Source organism: Cynocephalus volans, chromosome 13 (genome assembly GCF_027409185.1).
Source record: "Cynocephalus volans isolate mCynVol1 chromosome 13, mCynVol1.pri, whole genome shotgun sequence".
NCBI lineage: Eukaryota > Metazoa > Chordata > Mammalia > Dermoptera > Cynocephalidae > Cynocephalus > Cynocephalus volans.
Window position 1 is genome coordinate 110,254,242 of NC_084472.1, and position 26,619 is coordinate 110,280,860.

Below are 26,619 nucleotides of genomic sequence, written 5' to 3' on the forward strand. Positions count from 1 at the left end.
GTGCACATTGTGCTACTCATAGAGCTGTAGCAATTAACAGCAGATACTAGAGGACAGCTTGGTCAAGATCACCTCATCAGAGATTTATTAATTCCATCCGATCTTCCCCAGCTTTTCCTAATGTAATGTGGTATCTGAAGAATACTTTTACCTTTACTTTCTTATTTATGGTTGAGTTATATAGTCTCATTTTGTTGCAAAACTTCATTTCAGCTACTTTGTCAAGGAAAAATATAATGAATTTCAAAATCAAGGCTTGTAGATTAGTGGTATTTACAGTACCAGTTAGGTACTGTACAGGTTTAGCAATAAATTTTTGGAAGATTTTATTTAAAATATAGGAAATATGTTACCTTCATACTAATTGAGTTGATTTGAGTCAAGACTATAATGCTTTAGTGTTACAGAACTGAAAAAATACAGCCTTAAAAGAATTAAGTACTTCACATTCAGTGGTAAAGATATGTTGAATAAGCAAAATATTTTTAGATGTTAGCATTGTAAGTAAGGAGTTTGTTTATTGATTTTAAGTATATTAATTATTTTTACGTAGAAAATATATTTATGACTACATTGTGATAATAATCTCTTTGTTTTGTTTCTTTTTAGCCTATATATGCAAACAGATTTCCAGTACCAACCTATGCAGCCAAGCAGCCTCAGCAGTTCCCATCAAGGTCAGAAGTGAATTTGCTTAGATTACTTGACCAGAATAAAACCTAAGGGTTAATGTCTAACAATTTCCTTTCTGATTTAATGTAATTTAGGGCAGGATGTTTATTGCCAGTAATTTAGATAAAACATGATTTGTAGAAAGGCTCTGAAAGAAATTTTATATAAATTTTTTTCTATTAGTGCAGTGTCAAAATGAAATTTCAAAGAAATCTGAGCAAGACATACAATCAGATGCTGCTACAGCTTTTGGTGTACGTAACAGTCAGAAGCAAGGGCCTTTAAAATAACCAGCAATAGGAAACCAGTAGGGTGGGACCGACCTTCCTATTAAGAACAGCTAGAAAAGCTGGACAATATAAGAAAACATATATTTGAAGGCATAAGAGACCAAGGAGGTGAGAAATTGTGCGGATAAAGTCCAGGAGGGGAAGGAAGTCTAGACAAGATCCCAGCTTTGGGGGCCACTTGTCTGTCCTGCTTGTGTCTACCTGTCCTGAAAGTGACAACAGAGAAGTTAGGAAGCTGAGGAGTGCTTTCAACAAACTCATAGGGTAGAAGGGATAAAAAACTGGACTCCTGTAAGGAGGGGGTACTCTGGCAGACATCCCAGGCTTTGTGTTGGGACCTAGGAGTAAGAGTGAACTAGACCCTCAACTGATTTATACAGTTTTTTATGTTTGGCCCGCAATCAAAAAGCTAGGCATACAGGAAAGGAAAATGGGACCAAAACCCAGAAGCAAGAGACCATAGAAACAGACTGGGAGTTATCAGACAGGGACTTTAAAATAACTATGACGATCATGTCATGAAATTAATAGTCAACATCAAGAATTTCAGCCTGGAACTAGAAACAAACAAAAAAACCAATGCAAATTCTAGAACTGAAAAACACAAGAACTGAAGTTAATTAAAGATTCAATGGATGGGCTGAAATCAGCAGGAAAAGAGAAAATCTATTACTACATTTTGCAACACATAAAATGCATCTAACCCTCCTATCCCCCAAAGCCCTTCAAATTGTAATTGTATTGCAACATTGAGGGGTGTCCTCGTATATAATATTTATTATGCAATAAGAGCACATTAAAATCCACCTGAGGATCAAGAGAAGATTTTATAAATTGTGAAGCAGACATTCACCAGGCAGTGTTCCAGTGTGTTACTGGAGTAGAGGTAAACTAGAATCTCATGAAGCTGTTAAGGATGGCTGTCCACAGGTTAAAGTGTGAGGATTGAGATGGACGGGTCTAGAAGTAATAGCAGGTTTAATTCTCAAAGTGGATATCATATTTGAGGGAGCTGGAATTTTATCTCTGTTTATGTCAGCACAGAGGTAGGTTTATACTTAGCAGTAAATTGCTGCCCTTAATTCTATCCGCACAAGAAAGGGCTTAATCCACTTAGTGTCCTCATTTGTCTTTTACAATTTGGCTTTACAATTTCATGTGCTATTCTTTTTAAAAACACATAAACTAGAACCTTCATACAACATTGCTGAGTATGGAGTTATATTAATTTAAGGTAATTATTCCATTTCAGACTCTAATTAGAGCCTTTTGACCTTTGCTTCATATTGGTTAGCCAATAATATCATATTAATAGTAATCTTAGAATGTAAAGAACCCTTACCTATTGTCAGGGATGCTGAGGATGGTGTTAGGTTGAGCTTGCAATGAATATAGCATTATTTCACTCTATTAACTATCTTTTTCCCAAACACCCTATTAACTATCTTTTTTCCTCCTCACAGGCCACCTCCACCACAACCGAAAGTATCATCTCAGGGAAACTTAATTCCTGCTCGTCCTGCTCCTGCACCTCCTTTATATAGTTCCCTCACTTGACTTTTTACCCTTCTTTTTGTAAATGTCTTCAGGGAACTGAGCTAATACTTTTTTTCTGATGTTTTCTTGAAAAGCCTTTCTTCCTGTTGTAACTATCAATGAAAACAAGATACAAAACAAACTTTACTAACACAGAAAAACAGAAACTGAGTGTGGGTGTTGAGAAATACAAGGAAATACGGTAAAGCTCGGGAATTTAGAGTAATGTTTCCATTTCCATTACTGAAGAAGTCTTCTTTGGTCATCTGTGAGCTTAATGTATTTAACATGGATTATGTTATTTCGAACATGTTATTGCAATGATTCTCAGCTGTGTTGGTGTAAGATTTGTCATTATGTGCTTAAATGTTATTCTGAATTTTTGGTGTTAGTTATCATTAATGTAGTTTCTCATTGAACATGTGATAATCTAACACCTATGAAAACTCAATAATTAGCTGCCAATAATATCTAATATTTTTCATCTTGCACGGGTTAATAATTATCATACACTAGAATCTTGTCTCTCATTCACTATATGAATAAACAAATATTCTGTCTTCAAAAGAATGCACAAGAACAACAATTAAGACATCCTAATATTATTTTGAAAGTACAAAATATATTAAAAGTGTGTATATTCACACACAGTTAATAGCTTCCATTTTTATGATCTTTCAACTATAGATAATGACTATTAGAAAAATTAATTTAATAATAGAATTTCTATTATGAATCCTGTTAAAGCCTGTCATCCTTTTATAATAGCATTATTTTAAATAAATTATAAGCTTTAAGATCTGAGGTGTTTAATAGATCTAATCAGATACGCTGTTGATTTATGGCTATAATAAAGCCAGAACAATTATAATAATATTTTCAATCAATTGAGCTGTTACAAAACCACTTGAGAATTTCATAAGCACTTTAAGTCTAAAATATGAATTTTCAAAGCTTGCAATTAAATAATTTAAAATGTTTACATTTACTAAGATGTGCTGGATCATGTCTCTGTTGACACTAATGTTTTCATAGAAATCGGGCTGGAGAATAGAAGAAAGTATGAGATTTCTTAGATAAGTATGAAAAAGTTAGTATGAAGTATGAAAAGTCTCTGAGTTATTGTCTCAGCTGTAAAAAAATGAATTTTTATTTTGGAAGAATGGTATGGACAGTAAAATTTTAAACAATTAAAAGTTTTTCATAACCTTTCATAATAAAGTTTAATGATAGGTTTATTAACTGAATTTCATTAGTTTTTTAAAAAATCTTTTTGGTTTGTTTATATATACATATATAAATATACCATTTACAATAAATAAATTGAAATATTTGAAATTCTCTATTGTGTCTCCCAGTAACTTCCTAAATACCCAAGTATTTATAATCTTATTATCTTATTATTAAAAATTTATATTTATCAATGTATGTTTTATTTAAGCAATATTGAAATGTACAAAAATAACAATCATCCATATTTCCACTTCCCTGTATTAAATATTTACCATCTTAGTATATACTTATGCTTCTAAAAAATAACATTATTTTTGAGCTTATTATAATGCATTCAAAAAGAGAAAAGTATAAAGATGAAGATAAAAAAATTCTCCCCAAATTCTGTCACCCAGAAAAAAATCATTATTAGATGAATATCATTTTTTTTATTTAAAAAATTTGTTAAAAATTCCTTTTTTAAGTTTGTTTTTTAATTGAAACATAATTGATTACACATATTTATGGGGTACAGAGTCAACTATCAGGATTTGTGTACATATGTGATGATTGAATCAGTATTATTAGCATATTCATCGTTACAAATTATTAATTATTCTTTGTGTCCCTTACCCACTTTCTTTCTAAACTCCACCCTCCTCCCCTTTTCCCAAATCTAGAAACCAATTAAAAAATGGGCAAAGGAGCTAAGTCGGTTTTTCAAAGGGAGATATACAAATGGCCAGCAGGTTCATGAAAAACTGCTCAACATCACTAATCAGAAGGGAAATGCAAATCAAAACCACACTGAGATATCATCTCACCCCAGTTAGACTGGCTACTAACAAAAGGACTGAGAACAACAGATGCTGGTGAGGATGTGAAGAGGGGAACCCTTCTGTGCTGTTGGTGGGACTGTATGTTAGTGCACCAGTTTGGAAAACAGTATGGAGGTTTCTCAAACAACTGCACATAGAACTATTGTATGATCCAGCAACCCCACTACTGGAAATATATCCAAAGGAATGGAAATCATCATGTTGAAGGGACACCTGCACTCCCATGTTCATCGCAGCTCTTTTTATAATAGCCAAGGTATGGAACCAACCTAAATGCCCATCAGTTGACACCTGGATAAGGAAACTGTGGTATATATATGCCATGGAATACCACTCAGCCATAAAAAAGAATGAAATTATGCCATTTACAGCAACATGGATGAGCTTGTAGAAAATTATGTTAAGTTAAATAAGCCAGGCACAGAAAGAGAAATACCACATGTCCTCACTTACAAGTGGGAAATAAGAAAGAGAGAGAGAGAGAGAAAGACCACAATAATATGTTTCAGGAGGGACTTTAGATGAAATTCTAATCAAACTTTTATAGATATTATCTCAATTTTTCAGACTTTTGCCAAATTTTTATTAAAGAATATTAGTTTTGAAGAAGGCAGAAATTTCTGTTTTTTAGATATAGCACATTATTTTAACAATAAGAACATATGAAAAATGCTAGCAATCCCAAATGAAGTTTCTTCATATCAATTTGGATCTCTGAATGAATACACAGCCTCAATTTTTGCAATTATAATGGTTATCACAAATTTTACAGTTGGTAATATATTAACTATGTAACTTAACACTTTCTGTGGGATTAGATAATTCCTTGGATCTTTGACTAGTTAGAAAATTTTTCTGAAAGGCTATTTGACCTGAACCTCTTTCACTTTATTTCTTACATATTTTATATGCTTTTCACTTAGATTTGTTCTTGACTTATTCTGTATTACTGTTAGAAAGTGTAAAATTTCTTGGTCATGGATGCCATTTCAAGATTTGAAAATATTAAAGGACTTCATTAACCATCTGCTAAAGTTATAATAGTCAAGGATAAATTACATATAATTTGATATTACTGTTTGATATATGTTCACAAACTGACCTCATTCAGATCATTGCATTTTCTCTTTCTTTCAAGCCTGGATCTCTAACCATAGAGTTAAGTACAATCCAGGTTTTCTAAGCACACATCAGATTTTATTAAATTTCGTTAATGTTTACTGAAACGCTACCATCTTGCAGATGTTATGTACTATGATCTGTAAGTCCTTTAGAAGAAATACATCGTCTGTTATGGAGAGACCCATACAACTAAGAATAATACAGATTCTGCTCTATTAAAGACAGCAACAAGAAAGGTTGAGGAGAGAGAACAAAGAAATAAAAGAAATTCACTCAGAATACTTAACACTAATTGATGAACTTCAGCATTTACAGTAATTGTTCTTCTGCTATCTGTGAAGCAGGAGGAAACCAGCTTTGGCTGGACCGCTGCCTAAGCACTGGCTCTTCCTCTTGAGATACAAGCTGGGTGTGTTTTTTGTTGTTGTTGCCTTGTTTATGTTTCTGCTGCCGTTTTTCAGGCTTAGACTGCCTTGTTGAAATCTCATGCATGCATGAAATCACGTCTACTGTCACTTTGGGTGTGCAGAAGGACCTTTTAGTTTGTGTGTGTGCCTGTGTGTTGATTAGTATGAAAGATGAGTTCATTCTGTGAGATTTGAAGAGTTAATAGATGGTACATATGGATGAAGGCTGCAGGTGGGGCTGGGAGGCAGGTGGCGTTGCAGGCCAAGGGCATGGCCAGAGCACTGGGGACAGGAGACAACAGATGGCAGGCCGGGTTCCGGACTTAAGAGATTTAAATGCTGTGCTGAGGCCTTTGGCTGGAATTTTCTACTGGAACAAAGGTGCTATAATTACGGGCAAAAACCTTCCCTGTATGTCACTCCATGAATGAATGAATATTCATTGCACTGAGAAATTTCGGAACGAGACAATGACATCACACGAATTTCAGCCGTGCGCCTGTGGGAACCAGGTTGACACGAGGAAGACGACCCGGCTGCGTGACCAAGTCCATTCGGACAGCGTGAGGGGAAACGTTGCAGCGGCGCTCCCCAAATGCGGAAACCAGCTCGCTCTCCCCTTCTCGGAATCTTTCCCGCGCATCTGCCTAAACGGTATTTTTTGTTTTGTTTTTAATCTTAGAAACAGTAAATATGAATACGTGTGCGTGTGTAGATTTTAATTCAGAAAGTGTCACCCGTTCGCTCTCAGGGGCACTTCGTTAGTAGCCGGCACAGAAGGGCGCACTGCGGTGGCCGCGTCAGTTCTCTAGGTCCGTCCGCACAGGGAGGAGAGGGTGGGGGGACGGCCCCTGCAGAGGGCACGACCCCGGCAGCGGGCACGACCCCGGCAGAGGGCACGACCCCGGCAGAGGGCACGACCCCGGCAGAAGGCACGACCCCGGCAGAGGGCACTGGCGCCACGGACGTTCTCCGGCAGCGGGCGCCGGGGCCTCGGACGGACCACAGAGGGCACGGGGGCGCTGGGACGGTCCCCGACAGCGGACACCGGGGTCCTCGGACGCCCCACAGCGGGCGGCACAGCCCGCGCCAGCCTCGCTGCCTCCCGGGGCCGCCCGAGCACGCGCGCCGAGGCTGCGGGGCGTGCGCGCGCCCGGGAACGGCGGTCGCTGCGTCCGCCAACGGCCGCCCGGCCCCTCCTGGAGCCCCCGAGCCGCGCCATGTCCCGCCCGGTGCTGCTGCTCGCCGGGCTCGGTGCCCTGCTCGGTGCCCTGCGGCCGTCCGCAGCCGGTAAGCCGGGCCCTGCTCCTCCTCCCGGCGCCTGCCCCGCTCGTCAGACTCTGGCCCCTCTGGGTCCAAAGCCCGGGGTCCCCCCTCCTCGGTCCCTTCCGTCCCAGCACCAGTGACTCAGGAGAGCGGGACCCAATCCTAAGGGGTGGAGGTCGAGCCTCTGCCCCGGACCTGGGCTCTGGGCGGCCCGCTCCTCAGAAAGCGCCTCAGACACGTCCCGAGCTCCGCCCAAACCGCACTTTCCTGAGGCGGTGTTTGTCCCAGCCTGGTGACCTGTCCTGCTGTCACAAAATGTCCTGCGTCCGAGGCAGGGCGGGAACAACAGTGGGGACAGTCCTGACGTGTATAAGAGGAGGTTTGGACGCCGCTAAATGTTCTGAGACGTTACTTTCCTTCCCTTTCAACACTGTCCTCAATCTTGTCATGCTGTCTGTGCTCGGCTGTTTTTTCCGTTCTGTAGCGTCGCGTTGTTTGCAGGTGACCACAGTTCATTTCCCACATCTCTTATTGATGACCGTTTGAGTTGTTTTCAGCGTTTTTGCTGTTACGTATTATAACAGCTGCAGCTGCCCTAACAAAGTACCACTGACCGTGTGGCTTCGACGAAAGACGTTTATTTCCCGCAGTTGTGGAGGCTGAAGGCCGAGGTCAGGTGTTGCTGTCGCCGGGTTCTGCTGGGGATCCTCTCCCGCTCCTTGTGTGCAGGACAAACACAGGCAAACACGTTCTCTGGTGTCTCCTCTTATAAGGTCATTAACCCCATCAGGAGGGCCCCACCCTATGACCTCACCTAACCCTAGTCACCTCCCAAAGGCCGTCACCAAATACTATACACTGGGGGTTAGGGATTCAACACATGCATTTTGTGAGGATGCAGCCGGTCTATAACATGCAGTATTTTAATGCAATGGTTGTCAAACTTTTGCGTTCAAAACTCCTTTACACGTAAACAATTACTGAGATCCTCAAAGAGCTTTTGTTTTTGTGGGTTTCCATCTGTCAGCATGTTACTGAGCAAGGGCTCCCTTCAGAGTCCAATACTATGGCACCAGTTTTTGGGAAAAGAAAAAGGCTGTATTGAGAGGTCCACCAGCAAAGGGGACAGGAGGCCAAGCTCAAATCTGTCACCCACATCCGGGGGCTGGGCAGATTTTAAGAAGTAAAGAACTGGGCAAAAGTTGATTGGCTGCTGGATGCTGGGTTCTTCTTGTTGAAGGCTATGGTGGTTCAAATTCCAGCTTTTTAGTTCCACAGAGGGAAGATTTTCGATTCCCGTGGTGCTCCAGGTCGTCTGGAGAGCAAGGCCCTTATCTCTGTGCTTGCTCAGCTAACATCCTGAAAAACAGCTTGTCAAGTGACTTGAGATAGGGACCTAGAACCAGTGTCAGCTATTAGAAATTAAAATAGAAATTTAATAATGTGTATAATTTATTTAAAAATAACGGTAATAGGCATAAGTAACACATTTTAAAAATAAAAATAACAAAATTTTCCAAAACAAAAATAGTTAGAAGGGTGGCATTGTTTTATATTTTTGTAAATCTCTTTAATGTCTGCTTTTATAGAAGACAGACTCTTATATCTGCTTCTGTGTTCAATCTGTTGCTGTATATGAAGTATATGTAGTTGGGAAAGGGAGGAGTATTTTAATAACCTTTTTAGATAACTTGAGGGTATTCTTGCTTGGAATCCAAAACACATCTATGAACTTTAAAAGATATGCCATATTAAAATCCATTGGTCTGTTTATCTTGAACTTTGATCTTTTACCCATTCTTTGATGTATTACCTTTGTGTTTTTAATTTTTATTTTAAATTGTAAAATACACATAAAATTTACCATTTAACCATTTAAAAAATTAATAAACTTTATTTTTTAGAGCAGATTTGGGTTCACAGCAAAACTGAGTGGAAAACAGAGTTCCCATGTAACCTCTGTCTCCACCTATGTACAGCCTCCCTCACTATCCACATCTGGCAGCCTGCACTGACACATCATTATTATCCAAAGTCCATACTTTACATTAGGATTCACTCTTGGTGTCGTGTATTCTGTGGTTTTGACAGATGTATAATGACACGTATCTGCTGTTGTAGTATCACACGGAATAGTTTCACTGTCCTAAAACTCCTCTGTGCTCTGCCTGTTCATCTCTCTCTCTCCACTTACCCCTGGCACCCACTAATCTTTTTACTGTCTTCATAGTTTAGCCTTTTCCAGAATATCGTATAGGTGGAAACGTACAGTATGTAGCCTTTTAGACTGGCTTCTTTCACTTAGTAATATGCACTTACAGCAACGTGAATGAGATTGAAAGACATTATGTTAAGTCAAATAAGTCAGGCACAGAAGGATAAACACTGCTTGTTCTCACCCATATATGGGAACTAAAATAAAAAAAAGTTGAGCTTATACAAGTAGAGAGTAGAATTGTGGTTAATAGAGGCTGGGAAGGGAAAGGGAGTCAAGAGGTTGGTTAACAGAAAATCACATCTAGATAGGAAAATAAGTTCTAATGGTCTGGCAGGGCTAGGAATCTGTAATAGTAATTTATTGTATGTGCTCAGTTGGCTACAACAGAGGAGGTCAAATGATTTCATTACAAAGAAATGGTAAGTTTTTGTGATGATTAATATGCTTATTACCCTGATTTGATCATCACACAATTGTATACATGTATTGAAATATAGCTTTGTACCCCATAACTACATATAATCAATACATGCCAATTAAAGAAAATAAATAAATAAAATTAGTTAAAAAGTGTATGTGAATAAGCACTTTTTTTATCAGAGGGAAATTTAATATCATCCCATTTCTTCTTGAAATCATATTAGCATCATAGTTGGGGAGAGGAAATAAACAAACCTGTACAATTACTAGGTTTCCTCCTAGGTATATACCTAAGAGTAATGAAAATATATGTGCACATAAAAACGTGTATGCTAATGTTCACATGGCATTACTCACAGTAGCCAAAAGTTGAAAACAACTCAAATGTCCATCAACTGATGGATGTATTACATACAATGGTTACATACATACATGGAATATTATTCAGCCATGAAAAGGAATGAAGTTCTGATGTGTGCTACAACATGGAAGAACCTTGAAAACATGCAAGTGAGTGAAGCCAGGCACAAAAGGTCATATTTTGCATGATTCCATTTATACAGAATATCTAGAGTAGGTAGATCTATAGAGACAAAGTAGATTAGTGACTGCCAGTGGCTGGGGGAAGAGGGAATGGGAAGTGATTGCTTACTGTGGAAATGCCATCCCAAATTGCTAAGCAAGATTCCTCAACCGACTGGACCATCACTCTACTTAGCAGTGTGGGGCTGGAATTTTCATTTGAAAGTTTAAATTTCTCTCTTCTGAATAATAATAATAAAAAGACATCCAGAATTTCTTGCACTTGTAGTTATATATTTAATTTATAATTTGACAATATAATCAACAGTAATTTTAGTGTCTGCTCATTTATATTCATAATCATCCAGACTATATACTTCTTTTCATGTACAGAGGAACTTGGCATCTTTTTTAAGTTTTATTTTATTTTTAATTGACACATAATAATTGTACATATTTATAGGGTATGGTATGATGTTTTGATGTATGTATACATTGTGTAATGATGAAATCATATTCATCACCTCAAACATTTGTCAGTTCTTTGTGGTGAGAACATTTAAGTTCTTCTAGCTTTTTTGAAATATAACTACAGTCACCCCACCATGCAACAGGACGCCAGAGCATATTCCTCCTGTCTAACTGTGACTTGGTGCCCATTGTTCAACTATCCCGTTCCCCCACCTCCACCCCAGCCTCTTGTAATCTCTATTCTACTCTTCACTTCTATGAGCTCAACTTTTTAAAATTCCACATGAGTGAGATCATGTGGAATTTGTCTTTCTGTGACTGGCTTATTTCACTTGACATAAATTTGCCATGAATGACAGGATTTTATTCTTGTTTATAACTGAGTAGTATTCCATTGTGTACATGCACCACATTTCTTTATCCATTCATCTGTTGATGGGAACTTAGGCTGACTCCATATCTGGGCTATTGTAAATAGTGCTCCAATAAATATGAAAGTGCAGATATCTCTTTAACATACTGATTTCCTTTCCTTTGGATATACCCAGTGGTGGGATTGCTGGGTAGTTCTATTTTTAATTTTATGAGGAAACGTTATACTGTTTTCCCTAGTGGCTGTACTAATTTGCATTCCTACCAACAGTGTGCGGAGGTTCTCTTTTCTCCGCGTCTTCACCAACACATATCTTTTGACTTTTTGATAATGTCCTGAGGTGATATCTTATTGTGCTTTTGATTTGCATTTCTCTGATGATTAGGGATGTTGAGCATTTTTTTTCACAAACCTGTTGGCCATTTGTATGTCTTCTTTTGAGAAATGTCTATATAGTTCTTTTGCCCATTTTTTAAACTTGGAAATTTGTTTTTTGGCTGTTGAGTTCTTGGAGTTCTATATATTTTGGATATTAACCCCTTATCAAATGTGTAGTTTAAAAATATATTCTCCCATTCTATAGATTGTTTCTTCACTTTGTTGTTTGTTTTTTTTGCTGTGCAGATGCTTTTCAGTTTGGTCTAATCCCGTTTGTCAAATTTTGCTTTTGTTGCCTGTGCGTTTGAGGTTTTATCCAAAAAGTCTTTGCCTAGACCAGTGTCATGGATCTTTCCTCCTGTGCCACTTGGTGTCTTGACACAGAAATATTCTCTAAACTCATGTGTATCTCATGTGTGTCTAGACCAGCCAGGAGAAGATGAAAGGCAGGCCTTATGTGGAAAACGTAAGATTTTATCTGATGGAGTGGCAAACTACCCACAGTGTTATGTTGAAAGGATTCTGAGGCTCTGTCTAGACTTAGTGTAAAGACTATGATATCTGTTGGATTGCTGAAATGACAGACTCATTGATGTGTCAGCGTGTGTCTGAAATGGGATACTCATCTGGAGTTTGGCTTTGCATCAGAATAACCTTCAGAGATTTAAAAAAATACAGATTTCTGGGTTCTACTTCCGAAAGTTTTTGTACAATTATTATTAAGAATTTTTATTTAGTATTATATTAATGCATTCCAAAAGGAGAAAAAGAGGCTGCCCTCTGTGTTACCATTTCTCCTGGTTGTCAATTTTACTCCACTTGCAGAGATAAGTACTCTGTTGATCAGTTTGATGGTCCTCTTCTGGACTTTCCTCTATATATTTAGATATAAATATATGTAAATATAGAAATATATGGTCCTTTACATGCAATGAATTATGTATTTATAAATGATGAATGCATGCTGCATAGATTTGTATATTATCTCTTTTATGTATTTTGGATATTAATCATTTTATTTGTTCTATATCGTACACAGGTTGTCTCCAAGTCTATTGTTGATCATCCAACTTTGTGGTATCTGTTTTTCTGTACTAAGTTTATCAACATTTTCCTTATAGCTTTGCATTTTCTGTTTTGCTTATTAAAAAGGCAAGAAGCCTTTGGTGCAATGATTAAAAAAAACCCACAAAAAATAAAAAACAAACAAAAAACTTCTCTCATACTTCTTTTTTTTTGGCTGCTAGCTGGTACAGGGATCCAAATCCTTGACCTTGGTGTTATCAACATTATGCTCTCTCAGATCAATTACATTGTACAATGATAAATAAAAAAACAAAAACAAAACAAAAAAACCCCATCGTGTTCTCCCAAGCTCTCCCAAGTGAGCTAACTAGCTGGTCCTACATACTTTCTTGAAATCATTTTACAACCTTTAAAAATTTAGTCTTTCAGCCTTTCTAATATGTAACATTTTACATGGAATCTTTTAATCCGTATATTGGTTCTAGGTAGGGGAACTATATTTGTATTTTTCCAAATAGGTAATGAATTACCTCACTGTTAATACTGAATAATAGCACATCATTCCCCCACTAGTTTGAAATGCTACATTTAGTAGATATGACATTCTCAGCCCATTTACACATGTAGGTCTCATTCAGAGCCCTGTCAGGAGACTGAGGATATGCTTAAAGGGTTTAAATGAAGAGAGTTTAGCGATGGGATTATTTATAGAGATGTGGGCACCAATAATTAATGCTGAAATCCACATGGATTAGTAACTCACATCACCTGTGATATACTGTTTGCAAAGATGGTGATGACCTTAATAATTCATCTATTCTTGTATGTACTTTCTTTTTAGAACATTTTGTTGTCCCATTGAGAGGTGGAATTTATTTCTTCATTTCTTGAATCTGGTTAGGCTTGTGACTTGCTCTGACCATTTAAATGTGGCAGAAATGACTTGTGAGACTTCTAAGACTATGTTTCAAGAGGGCTCACAACTTCCTCTCTGCTCTCTTGAAACAATGTCCTAAGCACCTTTATTTTTATTTTTAATTGATTATTCATATTCATGGGGCATAAAGCTGACCATCACCACCTGTGCCCAAGATGTGATGATCAGATTAACACTATCATGCCCATTACCACAAATTGCAGTTATTCCCTGTGTCCCCCAACCAACTCCTTCCCAACCTCCCTCTCCCTTCCCCGCTCCACCCCCAGCAGCCCTAAGTCTGTTTTCTCCTTCTGCAAGTCCAACGTACCCCTGTGGTCTTTCTTTCCTTCCTTTATTTTCTCTTAGCTCCCACTTATGAGTGACGACATGTGGTATTTTTCCCTCTGTGCCTGGCTTACTTCACTTAACATAATTTTCTCTAACCTCATCCTTGTTTCTGCAAATGGAAGAATTTCATTCTTTTTTATGGCTGAGTAGTATTCCATGGTGTATATATACCACATTTTCCGTATCCAGTCATTGACCCATGGACACTTAGGTTGGTTCCACATCTTGGCTATTGTAAATAGAGCTGCGGTGAACACGGTAGTGTACGTATCCCTTTGACATGATGATTTCCATTCCTTTGCATATATACCCAGAAGTGGGATTGCTGGATCATATGGAAGATTTATCTGTAGTTGTTTGAGAAACCTCCATACTGTTTTCCACAATGGTTGCACTAATTTACAGTCCTATCAACAGGGTAGAAGAGTTCCCCTTTCTCTGCATCCTTGCCAGCATTTGTTATTTTCTGACTTTTTGATGATAGCTAGTCTAACTGGGGTAAGATGATATGTCAAGGGCCGGCCCTGTGGCGCACTCGGGCAGGTGCGGCGCTGGGAGCGCAGTAGCGCTCCCGCCGCGGGTTCAGATCCTATATAGGGATGGCTGAGCGCAGTGTGGCCGGTCTCAAAAGAGACAAAAAAAAAAAAAAAAAAAAAAAAAAAAGATGATATGTCAAAGTTTTGATTTGTACTGATTTGCATTTCCTTGATGCTTAGTGATGTTGAGCATTTTTTTCAAGTACCTGTTGCCTATTTGTATGTCTTCCTTCAAAAAAATGTCTATTTAGCTCCTTTGCCCATTTTTAAATTTGCCTTTTTTAATTTTAATTTTTACTGTGCAGTTTGAGCTTATTATACATTCTGGGTATTTATCCCTTGTTGGATGTATAGTTTGCAGATATTTTCTCCCATCCTGTAGGTTGTCTTTTCAGTCTTTTGATTGTTTCCTTTGCCGTGCAGAAGCTTTTTAGTTTGATTTAATCCCACTTATTATTTTTTTCTTTTGTTACTTATGCTTTTGGGGTGTTATTCATAAAGTCTTTGCCCAATCCTACTTCCTGAAGTGTTTCCCCTATGTTTTCCTTTAGTAGCTTTATGGTTTCAGGTCTCATATGTAAATCTTTAATCCATTTTGAGTTGATTTTGGTACTTGGTGAGAGGTGCAGGTCCAGTCTCACTCTTCTGCAGGTGGATGTCCAGTTTTCCCAGCACCATTTATTGAAGAGGCAATCTTTTTCCCAATGTATGTTCTCGGTACCTTTGTCAAAGACCAGTTGTCTGTAAGTATGTGGGTTGATTTCTGGGTTTTCTATTATGTTCCATTGGTCTGAGTGTCTGTTTTTATGCCAGTACCATGTTGTTTTGGTTACTGTACCTTTGTAGTATAATTTGAAGTCAGGTAGTGTTATGCCTCTGGCTTTATTTTTGTTGCTCAGGATTGCTTTGGCTATTTGGGGTCTTTTGTTGTTTCATATGAATGTTAGGATTGTTTTCTTTTTTTGTCTGTTTCTGTGAAGAATGCCATTGGTATTTTGATGGGGATTGCATTGAATCTGTAGATCGCTTTGGGCAGTATGGATATTTTCACTATGTTGATTCTTCCAGTCCAAGAGTGTGGAATATCTTTCCACCTTTTTGTGTATGCTTTAATTTCTTTCAGTAGTGATTTGTAGTTTTCTTTGTAGAGGTCTTTTACCTCCTTGGTTAAATTGATTTCTAGGTATTTTATTTTTTTGGTGACTATTGAAAATGGTCTTACTTTCTTGATTTCTTTTTCTGATAGTTCGTTATTTGAGACTAAAAATGCTCCTGATTTTTGGACGTTGATATTGTATCCTGAAACATTACTGAAATTGGTAATCAGCTCTAAGAGTTTTTTGATAGAGTCTTTAGGTTTTTCTATATATAGAATCATGTCATCTGCAAACAGGAACAGTTTGACTTCCTTTTTTCTAATTAGATGCCCTTTATTTCTTTCTGTTGCCTGATTGCTCTGGTTAGTACTTCCAACACTATATTAGACAGAAGTGGTGAGCTTATGCATCCTTGTCTTGTTTCCGTTCAGTAATATCCAGGATGATATTGGTAGTGTGTTTGTCATAAATGGCTTTTATTGTGTTGAGATACTTTCCTTCTATACCTAATTTGCTGAGAGCTTTTATCATGAGGATGTTGAATTTTGTTGATGCTTTTTCTGCATCTGTTGAGGTAATCATATGGTTTTTGTCCTTGATTTTGTTGATGTCACATTTTTGACTTATTTATTTTTGGTGTATCACATTTATTGACTTGCATATGTTGAACCATCCTTGTCCTCTTGGGATGAATCCCACTTGATCATAGTGTATAATTTTTTTTGATGTGTTTGTGTATTCTGATTGCTAGTATTGCTGAGGATTTTTGCATCTATGTTCATCAGAGATATTGGCCTGTAGTTTTCTTTTTCTGTTGTATTACTATCTGATCTTGGTATCAAGGTGATGCTGTCCTCATAGAATGTGTTTGGGAGAATGGCTTCTGTTTCAATTTTTTGGAATAGTTTGAAGAGAATTGGTGTAAATTCCTCTTTAAAGGTTTGGTAGAATTCATCAGTAGAGCCATCTGGCCCTGGAATTTTCTTTGTTGGGAGACTTCTGATAACAGCTTCAATCTCATTGCTTGTTATTGGTCTGTTCAGGTTTTCTGTTTCCTCTTGGTTCAGTCTTGGTGGTTTGTATGTGTTCAGGAATTTATCCATTTCCTCTAGGTTTTCAAATTTGTTGGCATATAGTTGTTTGTAATAGTCTGTAATGATTCTTTGTTTTTCTGGGTTATCAGTCATAATGTCTCCTTTTTCAATTCTGATTTTTGCTATTGGGTCTTCTCTGTTCTTTTTTCTTTTTTCTTTTTGGTTAACCTAGCTAATCATTTTGTCTCTTTTGTTTATCTTCTCAAAAATCCAATTTTTTGTTTCATTTATCTTTTATATTATTTTGGGGGTTTCTATTTCATTTAATTCTGTTATGGTCTTAATTATTTCTTTCTGTCTAAAAACTTTGGGATTGGATTGTACTTGTTTTTCTAGTTCTTTAATGTGTAGGATTAGGTTGTTTATTTGAAATTGTTCTTTTTTTGATGTAAGCATTTATTGCAATAAACTTTCCTCTTATTACTGCTTTTGCAGTATCTTACAGGTTTTGATATGATGTGTCTTTATTTTCAGTGGTTTCAAGAAATTTTTTGATTTCTTATTTAATTTCTTCTTGGATTATAGATCATTCAGGAGTCTGTTGTGTAATTTCCATGCATTTGTATAGTGTCCTGACTTTGGCTTGTTATTAATTTCTGGTTTTAATCTGTTGTAGTCTGGAAAGATACTTGAGGTGATTTCAATTTTAAAAAATTTGTTGAGACTTGATTTGTGGCCTAACATGTGGTCTATCCTGGAGAATATTCCATGTGCTGATGAGAAGAATGTATATTCTGTATTTGTTGGATGAAATATTCTGTGGACATCTGTTGGGTCAAATTGGTCTAAAGTATAGTTTAAATCCTGTGTTTCTTGTTGATTTGTTGCCTGGATGATCTATCTAGTACTGAGAGAGCGGTATTCACGTCCTCTACTGTTACTGTATTGGGGTTTATCTCTTTCTTTAGGTCTAATACTGTTTGCTTTATATATCTGGGTGTTCCAGTGTTGGGTGCATATATGTTTATGGTTGTTATGTCTTCTTGCTGATTCAATTCCTTTTTCATTATATAGTGACCTTCTTTGTCTCTTTTTATGGATTTTGGCTTAAAGTCTATTTCATCCAATATAAGAATAGCTACTCATGCTTGTTTTTGGTTTCCGTTTGTGTGGTATATCTTTTTCCATCCCTTCACTATTAGTCTGTGTATGTCTTTACAGGTGAGGTAAGTCTCTTGAAGACAGCATATAGTTGGAGCTAGCTTTTTAATCTAATCTGTGAGTCTGTGTCCTTTGGGTAGGGAGTTTAATCCATTTACATTTAAGGTTGTTACTGTCAGGTACTGTCTAACTCATGGCATTTTGTTGCTTTTTCTTTAGGTGTTTTAAATATCTTTTGTTCCTTTCTTCCACTTGTATTATTCATCTTCAATATTTGTTGGTATTTTGAGGTGATAAGATTAAGTTTCTTTTTCTTTGTTGCTTGCATTTTTGTTTAACCAGTGGGTTTTATTTTTTCTTATGTATTTGTGGTAGTGATTATTGTTTTTTGGATTCCAATTATAGGACTCCCTTGAGAATTTCTTGCAGGGCTGGTCATGGGGTAGTGAATTTCTGCAGTTTTTGTTTGGGAAGTACACTATTTCTCCCTCATTTCCAAAGGATAGCTTTGTTGGGTATAGTATTCTTGGCTGGCAGTTTTTTTCTTTTAGTATTTTGAAGATGTCATCCCATTTTCTTCTGGCCTATAGAGTTTCAGTTAAGAAATTTGCTGTTAGTCTAAGGGGTACTCCATTATAGGTGACTTGATGCTTTTCTCTTGCTGTTTGTAGGATTCTCTTTTTGTCTTTGAGCTTTGCCAGTTGCCTCCTGTGCAGGTGGGGAGGGGTTAGGACTGCCTGGAGCACTTCCCTGTCTTCTGCCTCCCTGTCATGGCAGTATTGCTTCTCTTGCCTTCTGCACAGCTTGGTGGGGGTGGGGGTGGGGGTTGGGCTGCCTGGTTCACTTCCCTCCCTGCGACTCCTATGTGAAGAATCCAAGTGATAAAAGAGAAATTAAATTTAGCCAATGTTAATTGAGCAAGAAAGAAAGAAAAAAATGATTCACGAATCAGGCAACACCTAAAATCAGAACGGATTCAGGGGTATTCTGTTGCTGCCAGGTGGTCAGTTAAGACTTATAGATGGAAAAAGGGAAGCAATGTATAGAAAATGGAAGTGAGGTACAGAAACAGCTGGATTGTTTACAGCGTGGTGTTTGCCTTGTTTGAACACAGTTTAAACGGTTGCATGTGAATGGCTGGAGTATGGTTACTGTGATGAGCTGAGGCTCAGCTATTGTTATGGAAGCACACTTCTAAGTTAGGTTTTCAGTTTGTTTATGTACTAAGTTAGGTTGCAGTTCTCATGGAATAGCTCAAGTATGTGAATATGGAGGCTTTCTCAGGCCAAATTTTAGTTTGATTTAACAATTCCACTCTTTTGGTTAGCCTCTTAATTTTGAGAGATCAACCAAAAGTTTGGGGATTGATGCCATTTTCTGTCATCATTGCAAATGGCTTATTTGTTCTCAGTGTGGAACTCACAGTCTTCTTTGGTGTCAGTGTGGAGTTCAAAAGTCTCAACATCACAACAATTGACCAATTCTTGATGTTATTACTGATCTAGTTGAAGTGAGACTGTTTAATGCTTGATGGATGGCAGTATACCGAACATTCAAGACTTGAGAGAATACAGCACCCTAGGGGGATAATGATGACTGTCTAAAGGATAATATCAAAAGATCAAAGTGTACTCTCTTTTTTAAAATTTTATTTGTCTTTAGTTTTATGGGGTACAGTGTGTTGTTTCAATACATGCATATACTGCAAAATTATTCACTTAAGGTAGGTAGCCTAGTTTTGTACCCGTTAGTTCACCCCTTCCCATCTCCCTCACACCCACTCCCCCACCCAGCCTCTGGTAACAATTATTCTACTCTACTTCTATGAAAAAAACTTTTTTTTTTTGGTTCCACATATGAGTGAGACCATGCAGTATTTGTATTTCTTTGCCTGACTTTCTTCACTTAACATGATGGTTTCCAGTTCCATCCATGCTGCTGTAAATGATAGGATACCATTTCTTTTTATAGCTGAATAGTATTTCATTGTGTATATATACACCAGCTTTTTTATTGATTTGTCTGTTGATGGGCATTTAGGCTGATTCCAGCTCTTGGCTATTGTGAATAGTGCTGTGGTGAACATGGGGGTGCTGGTGTCTTTTTGATATATTGATTTCATTTCCTTAGGGTATATGCCCAGTAGTGGGATAGCTGGGTTGTGAGCTAGATCTATTTTTAGTTCTCTGAAGAACCTCCAAACTGTTTCCACAATGGCTGGACTGATTTACATTCCACCAGCCATGTAGCAGTGTTCCCTTTTCCCCACATCCTTTCCAAAACTGTTATTTTCTGTCTTGTTGATAATAGCCATTCTTATTGGAGTAAGATGATATCTCATTGTGGTTTTAATTAGCTTTTCCCTGATGATTAGTGATTTTGAGAATTATTTTATGTATTTGTTGGCCACTTGAATGTCTTATTTTGAGAAATGTCTGTTCAGGTCCTATGCCCATTTTTAATTGGGTTATTTGTTGTTTTGCTGTTGAGTTGTTTGAGTTCCTTATATATTCTGGGTATTAGCTGTTTGTCTGATGTGTACTTTGCGAATACCCAAAGTGTACTCTTAAAACAAGAGTTCTTATGAAATGAACTGAACCAAACAAACAAGTCAAGGTTCAGTCAATATAGGCAATTCAATGGTATTTGAGTCTGAATGGTTGTAGTCCATGTTTGGGGTATGGTAGTGATTAAGGACCATAGTTAGCTGTAAAGTGGCCTGATTTAAAGAGGCATTCATTTTTGTTGTTAGCCTAGTAACACAAGTCATAGTAACCCGGAGACCTACTAGAAGAAATATAAAGGTTGGGAAACCTTGGAAAACTAATGCTTTCCATCCACCATTTAAGATGCCTGCAAGTCAACCATTAGTTGCTCCTGTAAACACATCATGTGTTCCTCTCTCTTGAGAAATTTCCTTAATGTATTTGGTGGCTGATGGAACAGTAGTATCAGCCACCTTTCTAATTAATCTTTCTGTACTAACAAAATTAGGGTAGAGATAGGTACAACATTCAGTTTTACTTAGTACCAAACATTTAAGTCCTCAACTTGAGCAAAAAGGACAGCTAAAGCTGAATGATGTTCCGTTAAGTGTTTTTGTTGAATGTGTACATTATCATCCACCTTTTGAAGAGTGGCTTTTACCCATCTGAAACCCTGGGAGGCCTGATTTGGTAGAAAATCCAAGAATTTTTCCAATTTATGGATTAGCTTTAAATTCCATACAATTGATACCCCACTACCGCCAAGAGTAAGACCCCAGATGCCCCACTGGAATCTTTCCTCAGTAGAAATTAGCTTATCTTTATCTATTTCAAGGTTGGTGCTAATTCCAGTTATTGACTGTTTTGGCCTCTGATCATAGGAGCTATTATGGGAGTTTTAGTGGAAGCTATTCAAAAGACAGGAGCTAGCCAGGCCAAATAGCAAGATCCAGACCCGTGAGGAGGCAGCATGGAATAAGCAGATTAATTGCAGATCCAATATAGGCCCTCAGGAGTTGGAAAGGAGGGCCACCTAGTTGCATCTTAGCAAGTGTCAGTTAAATAGTGAACACCCATAAATTTGCAGAGATCCTGAGCAATGTCCAGTGGGAAACTGACTTTTTTGTGGCCCCTTTACAGCATGCTATAAGGGTGTATAACCACACTAGGAAAAAAAGGTATGCTACTGGATTTAATCCAGTGATATTATATACACAATTATTTGTACCCACATAGGTAATTTCCAAATCTTGAGTATGCGATGCCTGAAAGCACAATATACCATTTTAGAGGTATCACTTGGATAGGTTTCCTATATTTGGTAACAAACAAATTATTAATTGGAAAAGTCACATTGTCATTTCTAGCAAGTGCAGGAAAACAAGTAGCAGTGATGTTTAGAATATCGAGGGTAGCTTTCCATTCTTCCTTTGAATTTCCAGGGTGATTCTCATTGAGAACACAGAGAAGCATTGGTATCTGTGGAGTTATCTCCTAATTTTTTGGTATAGCCCACAAATTCAACAGTTGCTCTGGTTTTGTGCTAAAACTTAAGCTTCAGCTAAAACCATCCACCAGTTATGGTTCCATAGGTTTTCCTGTGGAGAAAAGGAAAAGATTAGGACAGCAGGAAGTAAGAGAAAAGAAAAGAAGCGTAAGGCTTTCACGATGGCAGAGAAATCTTGATCTGTGTTCTTGGGAAAGCTGCCCACGTCTGTGATGCCATCTGTTTTGAGGGAGAAATTTCCCTGGTCAGCTCTGCTTTAAAGTCTCCAACAGGTGTACAGTTCTAAGAGTCAGGAGGGGCCCTTTTGAGTTGTGAGATATGGACCCAAGGTTTGAGGCCATGAAGCTTCACTACAGTGTGGGTAGTGAGAAGAACTTGGCATGGTCCTTTCCAGCGAGGTTCAAGGGCAGTCTTTCTCTGATGTCATAACTTAGTTTCCAGGTTCTAGACCATGAAGAGTTTGATTGTCCTCAGTTGGTGGGTAACAAAAAGCTTACCTGGCAAAAATACACTATGGAAGAAGGTATTAAAGACTTACAGTATTTACTCAAATCAGAGTTTAGGAGAGCAGGAGATGCATGAGGTTCTGTTATCAGGGGTATAGGTATTCCAATGACTATTTCATAAGGGGTCAGTTTATGTTTTCCAGTGGGAGTGGGTCTGATTGCCATTGAAGCCAATGGTAATACCTTTGGCCAAGGCAACCCAAGCGACTCAGGTTACTTTGCCAATTTGAGTTTTAAAATACCATTTGTTATTTCAGCCTTTCCAGAAGACTGAGGGTGATAGGGACAATGGTAGTGCCATCATGTTCCTAGCACCTTATTTAACTGCTTTATAACTTCCCTAGTAAAAATGATTTCCCCTATGATAGAGTTTGGACTTGTTGTCCCCCCAAAACTCATGTGGAAATTTGTTCCTCAGTGTGGCAGTGTTGGAAACCGATTGAGTCATGGGGGTGGATCCCTCATGAATAGATTAATGCTCTCCCTAGGTGGGGGGATTAATGAGTGAGTTCTTACTCTATTAGTTCCTGTGAGAGCTTGTTGCTTAAAAGACCCTGGCACCCCTCTCTCTCTCTCTCTCTCTCGCTTCCTCTCACCATATGATCTGCTTGTACCCACTGGCTACCCGCCACTTTCTACCATGAGTAGAAGCAGCCTGAGGCCTGTGCCAGATGCAGCTGTTCCAGAATCATAAGCCAAATAAACCTCTGTTCTTTATAAATTACCCAGTCTCAGGTATTTCTGTTATAGCAACACAAAACGGACTAATACACCCTATCACTGGAGATTTCTCTAGGGATGCCCCATAAGGGAAACACATTTTCTAATAATTTCTTAGCTACTGTCACAGCATCAGCTTTTCTACATGGGAAAGCCACTACCCAACCAGAAAACATACAAACCATTGCAGGAACATACTAAAACCCCATTGAGGGTGATAAGTGAATGAAGTCCATCTGTAAATGTTCAAATGGCTCATCAAGTGGTGGAAATACAGCACCTGGAGTTTTAATTGTCTTCCAGGATTATGAGTTTAACAAACCAAACATTGGTTTTTAACCATTTTAGCAGTTTTGGAATAGTCACCCCACCAATATTTTTTTAGGTTTGGTTCTACAGGTATGCACTTTAATCTTAATAATGGTAACCTGTGATGGTAATAGGATATCAGAGAGGAGTTCATCTACTTGGAGTCCATTTTTGATGGTGGTCCTACTAGAAGTGAGAAATCCTCATTGTTTCCATAACCTGCCAAAATCATGTTTGACTCCAAAAGTGTATCTGCTATTTGTATAAATATTTAGTGACTCATCCTTAGCTATATGACAAGCTCAAGTGAGAGCAAAAAGTTTTGCAGGTTGAGCTGACTTAAATTGAGGAAGAGTTTCCTACTCTATTAACTCATTTTTGGTGGTGATAGCATACTCTGCCTGATCTTTTTCTTCTGAGTTTTTGGAATAGGAACCATAAAAAAAAAGTATTAACTCAGGATTATCCAATGTAGTATCTCATAAATCAGCATGAAGGGCCACTTTCTGATACTAGACTTACACAGTTGTGGTTCATCTGGCCGTCATCAGGCAGAGGTAGTAGAGTAGCAGGGTTAAGTAGGTTGCTGCATTTTATATGAAGATTAGGAGGAGACAGGAGAAAAATTTCATAAGTGGTTAGTCTACTTGCTGAAAAATACCAAGTTTGGTTGGAATTTAATAGACTTTCTACAGCTTGTAGGACTTGCAAATTAAGTTCATTCCCTAAAACTAGATCAGATGAAGCTTCTATCAACTTGGCTGCTGCTGCTACTGCTTTTAAACAATTAGGATATGCCTTAGCAATTGGGTTTAATTTCAGGCTATAATATGCAATGGACCTATGCTTCCTGCCATGTTCTTCGGTAAGAGCTCCTAATGCCTGATTGTTACATTCACGAATGAACAAGGTAAAAGGCTTGGTGTGCTTTGGAGGTCCTAAAGCTGGGGGCTGTTGTAGGGCCAATTTCATTTGGTTAAAATCCTGCTTATGACTGTCTTCCCAAGGTAAAGGCTCTGGTACAGTGTCTCTAGTGAGCTCATACAACGGTGAGACCATTAAAGGAAAATTTGGGACCCAGGATCCACACTATCCTGCATGTCCGAGAAAACCTCTTAATTGTCTTTTGGTTGATGGCCAAGGGAAACTTTGAATAGTTTTTATTCTCAGGTGAGGGAGAAGTACCTTCAGTAACCAAGTCATGTCCCAAATAATGAACTTTTTCTCTTGAAATCTGAAGTTTTTCTGTTGAAGCCTTGTGAGTTTTATATATGAATTGCTGTAAAAGGTAAACTGAGTCAATTTCAAAGCACTCTTTAGTGGGAGAGCATAACAACAAGTCATCTACTTAGAGTTACTTAATGAATAAGAATTTTGAGGAAACTATAGGGTTATTAAATCTTGATGAAATGCCTGAGAAAAATGTGAAGGGGCTTCAGTAAACTCTTGTACCATTACAGGCCAGGTCTACTATCAGTTTTTCTAAGTAAAGGCAAACAACTGTTGACTCTCTTTATGAACTGGAATGCTAAAGAAAGCTGAGCAGAGGACTATTACCATGAACCATTTTGAGTCAGCAGGAACCTTACATAATAAGGTATTAGGGTTTGGGACCACAGGAAACCTTGGTATCACAATTATATTAATTGCCTGTGACTCTTGAACAAATCTCTCATTCCATCTATTTGGTTTTTTAATGGGTAGGATTGGAGTGTTACAGGGATTAGTACATGAAATTATGAGTCCTTTTTAACTAAATCTTCTATAATTGGCAAGAGCCTTTGAATTGCTTCAGGTTTTAGTGGACATTGGGGGTAATTTAGGCAAAGGTTTAGAATGATGTGTTTGGACCTTTATAGGTTCCACACTTTTAATCCTTCTTATATCAGTTGAGGAAGAGGCCCATAAACATTCAGGTATTTAAAAAAGGTCAGGGGTATTACAGGCCTGAATTTTGACTTTATTAATTCCTGTATATAGAGAACATAACACTGACTTTCTTTGGTTCAGGAGAGTCAGGAAACTTTAAGATTATTTCCCTCTCTGAGGAAAATTTTATATGCCCTTTTAGCTTTGAAATTAAGTTTCTCCCTAGCAAGTTTACTGAACAGTACCATATAATAAAAAGGTATTTTTTTTGAAAATGGCCCCAAAGTCAATTGGACGGGTTAAGATACAGGAACCTCTTGAACTAGATTCGAAACTCCCACCACAGAAAATGACCTTTTTACTCTGAGGAATTTGTTGGCTTGTTAAAGTGGGATTTATGGTAGATAAGGTGGTATCCACTAGTATTGTGCAAGTTCCCCATTAATTTTAACTCTTCTTTCTCTATGTTTATTTAATGGTATTATGGGGAGCAACTTGCCAGAGAGTCCCTCAGAGCCTTGTCAGTGCTGATCAACAGGCGTTGATCTTGTCTGGGGGCTAAACTCTTTTTGGCTCCCCCAAGTGGGGAAACAGTTCAGCCTAAAGGGAGGAGGCTTACTGGAGGAGTGACATAAAAGCACACAATCCCATTTTCAGTATCCTGGTTGTTTGCAAAAAAAAAAAAAAAAAAAAAGGCAGACACCTCAGGTAAAGAATTTCCTGTTCTAGGACCTCTTGCTTGTGATTTAAAATAAACATGCGAAGATCCCTTTTGGTCTTGGCTCCTGTAACTGTTGTAACTGGGGACACATAAGCTTGTTAGCTTTTTCCCCCCCTTGTTCTAGAGTCCTCTTAAAATGTTCAGCTGAGGCCACCAATTCAGTCATATCTGTGACTTCCCATCCCAGTTTATGCTTTTTAATCGAACTGCTAAGTTCAAGACGAAGTCCATTTATAAATAGTGCAGTTAGTGCTGTTTCAGTCCCTGCAAGAAATACTCTTTGCTCTGTGTTGAGCTCAGAAAGTTTCACAGTGTTTCTAAGCAAGTTCTGTAATCTGAAACTGATTCATCTTTTTCCTGTTTGCAAGATTATATGATAGGCCAGTTGATTTTTTGTGGAAAAATCTTAGGAATTGAATCTAAAAGGTTCTTAGCAAATTTTTTAGCTCCTTTTGGCTTTTGTTTTGAGGAGGTTTTGAAAGGGTCTTTAATATCCTTTTCAGGATTGTCCCGTCTTGCTGCTGCCACTCATTTTTGAGCTTCACTAGGCCCCAAATCATGTGAATATATTGGTTAAAGTCAGGGAATCCTGGATTGGAAGCTCCTATGAGGATTCTAAGTTCCTTAGTAAAGTTTTGAGGATTTTCCCTTGGG

General features: G+C 37.9%; 2 protein-coding genes across 2 annotated transcripts in view; both read left to right on the forward strand.

Moving 5' to 3' along the window:
- ADAM9 (ADAM metallopeptidase domain 9) overlaps nt 1–3,701 on the forward strand; it is a 121,068-nt gene extending 117,367 nt beyond the window's left edge. Inside the window, exons 21-22 of the mRNA XM_063077413.1 lie at nt 610–677; nt 2,426–3,701. Of these exons, the coding sequence (XP_062933483.1) occupies nt 610–677; nt 2,426–2,519 (162 nt within the window). The 3' untranslated portion in view covers nt 2,520–3,701. The remainder of the gene's footprint in view (nt 1–609; nt 678–2,425) is intronic.
- Nucleotides 3,702–6,530: 2,829 nt separating this feature from the next.
- The window catches only part of ADAM32 (ADAM metallopeptidase domain 32), a 208,284-nt gene continuing 188,195 nt past the window's right edge, over nt 6,531–26,619 (forward strand). The window contains exon 1 of the mRNA XM_063076729.1: nt 6,531–6,732. Within this exon, the coding sequence (XP_062932799.1) occupies nt 6,549–6,732 (184 nt within the window). The 5' untranslated portion in view covers nt 6,531–6,548. The remainder of the gene's footprint in view (nt 6,733–26,619) is intronic.